The sequence below is a fragment of the Chanodichthys erythropterus genome, chromosome 2, assembly GCF_024489055.1.
Source record: "Chanodichthys erythropterus isolate Z2021 chromosome 2, ASM2448905v1, whole genome shotgun sequence".
Lineage (NCBI taxonomy): Eukaryota > Metazoa > Chordata > Actinopteri > Cypriniformes > Xenocyprididae > Chanodichthys > Chanodichthys erythropterus.
In genome coordinates, this window is record NC_090222.1 from 6637410 (window position 1) to 6645404 (window position 7995).

Below are 7995 nucleotides of genomic sequence, written 5' to 3' on the forward strand. Positions count from 1 at the left end.
ATAAATAAATAAATGGTGTCAGATGGCCTACAAACCAATATTAGAAAAAAAAAAAAACTGACTGAAAAAAAGAGTATAATAAATATTATATTTTTAATAAATACAATTATTTTATAATACAACTCTAAAAAAAATGTACAATACTAATTTGTCTTTATTTCTTAATTTTCAATCTGAAACCCACAGTGCATTTATTTAAAACAGTCTTTGTGATTTGATAAATCGAACCCAGACATATTTTGATATATTGATTTTTTTCCATATATCCGTTCCATTTACCGACCACCTGATGTGTATTGCACACTTAAAAGTCAGCATAGCTTTCAAAAAACTGATGTTTTCAATCTGATTGGCTGAAGCTTTTTTCATGCAATTAAAAAATATTTAAAGCCAATGTGATGAGGACATCACCAATCCCTCTTAATTTTCATCAACTTCCTCCACCAACCTCTCACAGGCTATGTTTACATGCACCAATTTTCGTCAATCCGAATGAATTGAGTCCAATTGCAGATCTGTTTACATGTACTCTAAACATTGTAATCTGATTCAAATATCCATTTATATGTTTTTTTTATACATTCCAATTAAAACTTTTGCGCACACGCTCTGCGTGTGACGTCATATCAATCACACTTGTGGGAGACAGCCATGGACGTGACATTAACATCATTATTTTTGCCCTGTTGGCATACATATTCATACAATTTTACAACTAAAGACGTGAACGTGAACTTGTGCACTGCGTAATGCGTGTCAACACTGCACTGCACATGTGCCCCAGAAACTTCTGAATACGATTGAGAAAGTACTCGGATTCAAGCTTTTACATGGTCATTTTTTGCTTTTGTATCAGATCAGTAAAGGAATAAACCACCCCTTCCAATCCGATGGAAATTTCATTCGGATCGAGCTCAGTCGGATCGATTAAGGTGTTTACACGAACGTTTTTCGATCCGATTGAGACGTCAATCCGATTACAAATGGATTATTTGGGTGCATGCAAATGTAGCCACAGAAACCACTTTCCAATCAATTCCCAAATTAAAAAGTGTGTTTATGATGACATTAACAGAGGAAAACATACAATGCAGTGTAACATTTCAAGGACACATTAAGGCACAATTATTAATGTAGAAAATTCTAAAGGTAAGGGGGGCTACAATGATAGCCATGCCTCTGTTTTATTGGATTGTCTGTTTTTGCTATTGCATGATGGTTAATGTAATATGTGCATGTTGCACTGATATCCTGCCAGCATTGTGAGTGGGTCTCTGGTTGCTCATCATTAGTTTGCATTAGCATGTGAAGCACCAGGGTGAGCATGACTAGTGAGGAGGCCGTCAGCAGGGGCAGCCAAACAGGATTATCTCCTTACAGTTCAAGGCCGTCTTTCAATATGGATCCTGATCCGTTAGGGGTCATGGGATATTCACACCCTCATGCACCCATCCCTGCTCTGTCCCATATGTTACGCTGCCATAGCCACATCACAGGGATAAGAGACTGAAGCATATGATTTGATAATGCAGGTCTTTATGAGAAAGACATTGCTAATTAAAACGAAGAGAGAAAGTGTGTTTCAGGATGTGGGTGTTGACTGGAAATTGGATCTTGAGAGATTAAGGCCTCGTTTACACTAGTGCGTTTTTGTTTTAAAATGCATAACTTTTGCTATGCTTACGCCTATCGCTTACACTAATCAGACTTTCAAAAACGCTGCAGAGCCGTTTTTGTTTGAAAACGGCAGTTTTTATGTTTCAGTATAAGGGTCATTGATGAATAAGGTTTTAAAAAGTGTAAAAAAAAAAAATAAAAAAACATAATGGAGATAATTAATTTTGAAGTTTTATTAAGTGTTGACTACTTTTTTTTTTTTTTTTTTTTTTTTTCTATAATGAATTAACACTGCTATTGTCATTTTCTTTACAGGATGGACAAAATTTGTTACCAAAAAAGTCATTTGGTTTAACCATAATTTCATTTTATTACAACATTTTCCATGCTTTATAGCGGTTGTACCAAATTACCTGATGTCTCGGGACCTGTGTATGAGCAAGTGAAAGAACTACTATGGAAGCTTCCTTCTGCCACCAAACAAAAAAATAAAAAATGTAAGAGCGACTTTTTATCTCACAGTTTTGACTTTTTTCTCACAATTGCAAGTTATAATGTCAGAATTGCGAGATATACAATCACAATTGCGAGAAATGAAGTCAGAATTGTGAGATATAAACTCACAATTGCAAGAAATAAAGTCAGAATTGCGAGTTATAAAATATCACAATTCCGAATTTTTTTCCTTGCAATTGCGAGATATAAACTTTCAATTCTGACTTCTTTTATCAGAATTGCGAGATATAAATTTGTAATGGCGAGTTATAAAGTACAATTCTGAGTGGAAAAAAAGTGACTTTTTTCTCAGAATTACGAGTTTATATTTCACAATTCTGACTTTATAACTTGCAGTTGCATGTTTAATAGAGTAATTAATACAACTGTCTCTATACTTTTTTCTATTTTATTTTAATGAGTAATCAATGAAACAGCAACAGTAGAAGATAACAAAAAAACTTTTTTGGCCAACAGATATCAGATATTTAAAAAAAATATATATGATGATAATAATATCGACTAAGTTGGGGGAATGGAAATCATAAATTATTCCCAATTTTGAACTACATGTTTTAAACTAATATAATTTGTTTAAGTGATATTTGCCTAAAAACCTCTAAAATTTATTCAGAGACCTTGAACCTTTCATTCATTATTGCAGTTTATTCACTATAGTTTAAAAAAAATGGTAATAAAATATGAAAAGATCTCATAGTTGAACTATGTCAGAATTATTGTCAGATAACACTTAAAGGTAGGGTATGTATTTTTTCAACAATGTTGTAGGACACTGTTGATATTTTAAACCAACCCAAACAAACCAACCCCTCTCTTCATTGCTCCGCCTCCAAAATTCAAACTTCACCCTGCTCCGCGTCGGTCTCGAACTCCGGCCCGATCACTGCTGGCACTGGCAATGACGCTAAACACCTCATTCTCCAGTGGTCGTCAGTGCGCAGTGGTTTACCTACACAACTCTCACTATCTGGCCACTGTTACACACGCTGACATGCAACAAAATGCTTCATGAAAAATAAAATGCAGATGATGAACGAACGACAAGGAAGCACAAAAAATGTATGCACAGTACACAAGAGTAAATACAAACAAGTGTTCATAGTTAAGGCCGGAACACACCAAGCCGACGGCGACGAACTAGTGGCGACGAAAGCAGACTGCGGGGTCGGCTGGCGTCGGCTGGCGTCGGCAGCGTCTGGGTCCAAAGTTGCCCTGACACACCAAGCCGACGTTCGACAGCCGACGGCCAAATAGCACGTCCGTTCTGCGCCTGCGTGAGATGAAATGCCTTTCCATGCCAGCAGGTGGCAGTAGTTTGTGTTCGTTGCTATGGTTCGTTGCTAGGGAGACCGGAAGAGCTACAGGGATACAAAACATAAACAAAGGTGCATGAAAAACCAGTTCTCGCTCATCACATACGGATTCGTGTTATTTCAAAAATGTCCGACACGTTGCAAATGGCACTGGCTTTGTCAGCCCTTGGTCTTTTGCTTGTGGAAGAGGAAAAGAAGAAGCGGATGAGAAAAATACGGAGAAAGCGCACTAAATGGGTGAAACCATGGATACTCCAGAGACAGGCCCAAGGTGCTTTCCCGAACCTGTGTCGAGAGCTCGAGTTACAGGAAACTTGTGGTTTTAAAAATTTCGCTCGGCTTTTTCCCACTCAATTTCACATGTTAAAAGAACTTATTAGTCCAATCATACAGAGAACAAACACGAACTACCGGGATTGTATCTCCGTGGGGGAACGTCTGATGATTACACTACGGTTCTTGGCAACAGGTAAGGTTATTCGTTGTTTGAACATTTCATTAAAACACCTTTTCAGTTGTGTTTATTTTGGTGTATTATGAAGCATTATAAAAGTGAAAAGAATTTTATTATTTTGTATCCAGTTGTAGCCTACTTTAAAAAGACACAATGTATAAAACATTATTATGGTTGTTTGTAGCACAATGTCTTTAATAACTGATAAAAAAATATTTGCTTTAATGTAGTGTAGTACAAATGCATTAAAAGTGTTAGATTTGACTCTGTAAAAGGTGTGGAAAATTAATAGTGGAGTTATGTGTTTGTAATCTTTGCAGGAGAAAGCTTCAAGAGCCTTTCTTACCAATTCCGGGTGGGAATGTCCACAATTCAGCAATTTGTTCCTGAAACCTGTGCAGCAATCTACCAAGTCTTAAAAGAGAAATACCTAAAGGTATACATGTATCTGTTTAATGTTTTTTGTTTTAGCCCAAAAATGAGCAATTTTTTTGATCTCTCAGATATTGTTTTAGGAGGCCTCTGATGTAGAAATTAAAGATTTTTCAGTTTTTTTACATTTTAATAAGGGTAATTTTAGGGTCTTATATTGTAGTAGATAAACTGAAAGAATAGACAGGATGGTAGACCATGTGTCGAGGGCAGAGATCTAAGTATTATCCATCAAATTATAATTTCAATGCAAATAAAATTCCACTACTACATTCAAACAATACAGTCTGGCTGGCCTATTATGCTCTCTACTTATCATACTAAAAGAACACATTCATCCCCCCAGAGCACTTACAGGTTCATATTCAAGACCATTCATACCTGTCCCTGAACAATGCAACAGGCATCTCCCCCCAAAATCCAAAACATAAAGAGCCTAATGCTGACCTATAAACACTTCTTCAACCCAATAGCATTGTGAGGACGAACAATAGAACCCATTAACTATGTAAATGTGATCTTGAGAGAAAAAAACATTTGCAGGCATTTTTTTTTAAATTTTTGAAAGTGATGTTGTAATTCTGCAGAAGTGGGCTTTGCAGGGTTAATTCAAGAATGTCAAAATCACTGAGTTATTAATGGTCTGACGAGTTAAACTAATTTCTTTTAATTATATTGTTTTTTAGTGCCCAGACACAGTGGAAGAGTGGCAGCAAGTAGCCGTTGGATTCCAGAATCAGTGGCATTTCCCAAATTGCCTGGGTGCTCTGGATGGAAAGCACATTAACATTCGTCCCCCTCCAGGATCTGGATCTAAATTCTTCAACTACAAGCATACATTCTCAATAGTGCTTATGGCACTGGTAGACAGCAACTACAGATTTCTGTATGTTGATGTGGGCTGCAACGGGCGCATTTCAGATGGTGGAGTGTTTGGGGGATGCTCATTGCAGGATGCCTTGGAGAAAAGAACATCCAACATTCCTGCACCTGCACCACTTCCTGAATCAGACCAGCTGGCCCCTTACTGCATTGTGGCTGATGAGGCATTCCCCTTAAAGGAATACCTCATGAAGCCATACCCGAACCGCAAGCTGTCTGTAGAGCAACGCATATTCAATTACAGACTTTCGCGAGCTCGAAGGGTGGTTGAAAATGCATTTGGCATCCTGGCAAATCGTTTTCGCGTCCTACTAACCACCATTAATATTCAAAGCACTGCCAAAGTGGAGGACATTGTTTTGTCTTGCTGTGCTCTGCACAACTTTCTGCGCAAAGAGTGCTGTGAAGTGTACATGGCAGGAATCGACCAGGAAGAACAAGATCATGACACTGTCCCTGGAAGATGGAGAGAAGACCCTGGCCTACAGCAGGCCTCTCTGCCACGCACAACCAACAGTACAACACACGCCAAACAGCTCAGGGATAAACTGTGCCAGTACTTTAATTCGGACACCGGTGCAGTGCCCTTTCAGTGGGGCAAAATATAAGCATGTAGCAAACTTGTTTCTTTCCCCCTTGACCTTGGTTTATGTTTTATAACAATGGTGTGAATTTGCAAAATAAAGTTTATATTTTTACATCATTGTGTTTTGTGATTTTTTTTACATAAAGAACAGTGAAGTACCTTTTACACAAAGTCAGTGTTTTATTTTCAAATGTGCAAAAATAGCATTAAGGTAATTTACAGAAAAATATCAACAGTTGGTATTTAAAATAAATAAAATGTACAGAAATATAAACTTTGCATAAGTACTCTAATATAACGTACAACTAAGCGTGACATATTTACTAAATGCTACAATATCTGTTTACAATTTTGCTACATAAAAAATTACAAGTGTGTATACTGATTGGAAGATGCATCCAGTGCATGGTTGTGGCCCACTGAATATTTGAAAATGCAATTATCAACCTCATGCTGGAAATGTGGCAGTAGATGTGGTGGCAAATTCCGCATTCTGTGTTCAAGATTTTTGCAGTAAGCTGAGATGGCATCATTGGTGTTTTCCTGTGATGCCAACTTTTCCAGAGTTTTGCCGATGGTGCGCATCAAGTTTGTGGATTCCTCGCTGGAGGATTCGTCTTGCATCTTCCTGCGCTTCCCTGGAGGCTTTGGTTTTATGTTGGAGCTTTGCAAATGGTCCTTTCTCATGGCTGTGGACTCAGTTCCACAGATGGTGGATTCAGCCAAGGGTGTACTTGACCGTAGGTCAGCATCACTGAAGCTGGGGTCTTCATGGGTGCCAGTCCAGGTGTCACTGTTGGTACCATCTGAGGGTGAACAGGAATCACTATCAGCCGCAGGTTCCTTAAAAAACATAAGATACAAATGTGACAAGTTAATGTAATGGCTTGACTTAATATGCGGAGTTACTTGTGAATAGACTCTTTTAAAGAAGCACTTGCCATCTTACAAAAAGCAAAATGTTTATTTTATTCTGAAATTAAACAATAAATAAATAAATAAATATAAATATATTTGTTTATTTACCATGATCATTAGATTTGAAGTGCTCTCCTTCCTTTTTGTGTGAGGCTCTAGAAACTGCAGGCGGTTCAGGATCCATTGCTGCCTGCCAGTCTTCTGAGCTCCAGAACTTCCTGAGGGTCCTTGTTTCTTATAACGCATGTATTGGGTTCGCAATGAATCCCACCGCTTCTTGAGCTCTTTTTCTGAGGGACAAAGTAAAATTTTGTAAGCATTAAGTGTTATGGCTGCTTATTTTGTCACTTTAATGAGTATTTGTTATGCCAACAAATGTTACTTTTTGCTGTATTGTTAATTATATTATTAACAATTTGATTAACTTTAATATTATTATGAAATATGAGATGCTAGCACAGCACATATTAATTACTGTCTGTTTCCATAAACAAACTTAGTTTGGTACACACAAAACACTAAAATGGTTATATTAGTTTTACTATGGACTATTGAACAATTACAAACAAGCTTTCTCAATTGCCAAAAAGGAAATCTTACCTGATATGACGAGTTTATTTTCGATCTCACGCCACAGTTCAGCTTTCAGCACACGGTTGACATAACATTTTTCCGTAATGTCATACAAACCCGGCCTTTCCTGGATCATGTTGATCAATTCGTCTTCACTTGCCTCGTTCCAGATAGCCATGTCTTTCACGTACCTAAGGTAAACAATGTGTGTTCCCTCTTGACTTCGTCGTTTACTTGCTTCGTCACTTCCGTTTTTCTTTTCTCATGCACTGGTTCGCTAGCTGAACAGCCAATCAGAATGATCATATGGCCCGACGGCCCGACGAGGTCCAACGCCGATTCAACATTTCGAATCGGCCGAAACAAAGCCGACGAGGACCAACTTCAGCCGACGGTGCAGAACACACCGAGGAAACTTAGTCGGCCGACGAAGAAAAACTGCCCGACGGCCGACCGTCGGCTTGGTGTGTTCCGGCCTTTAGTCGTCAAGAGCACAATCATGACACTCAAACCCAGTTTTAGTCACATGTGAAGCGGAATCAAAGCAGCCTCCACATCTGTTTTCATGCCTTCCTGCTTTGCTCTTTTCAGCACTATAAAGCTTTTCTATTAACGCGGGTCCTAAAGATCCTAAAGATCTTGCCCAGTCATAATCCTTCATTCCAATGATATTCTTCTGAGCTTTTCTCTTTTGTCTCATCTCT

At 38.1% G+C, this 7995-nt stretch overlaps 2 protein-coding genes across 2 annotated transcripts; one reads left to right on the forward strand and one right to left on the reverse strand.

Annotated features, from left to right (window-relative positions):
* The first annotated feature begins 3572 nt into the window (after positions 1-3572).
* LOC137028959 (uncharacterized) lies at positions 3573-5822 on the forward strand. The gene is made up of 3 exons (XM_067398427.1): positions 3573-3915; positions 4221-4336; positions 5019-5822. The coding sequence occupies exons 1-3, from the start codon at positions 3573-3575 to the stop codon at positions 5820-5822; spliced, it is 1263 nt and encodes a 420-aa protein (XP_067254528.1).
* A 344-nt stretch (positions 5823-6166) lies between these two features.
* Positions 6167-7766, reverse strand: LOC137028963 (transcription factor Adf-1-like). Its single transcript, XM_067398440.1, has 3 exons — positions 7319-7766; positions 6827-7008; positions 6167-6643 (listed from the first exon to the last, which is right to left on the reverse strand). Exons 1-3 carry the CDS (start codon positions 7467-7469, stop codon positions 6167-6169), a joined length of 810 nt encoding a protein of 269 aa, XP_067254541.1. The 5' UTR covers positions 7470-7766.
* Positions 7767-7995: the final 229 nt, after the last annotated feature.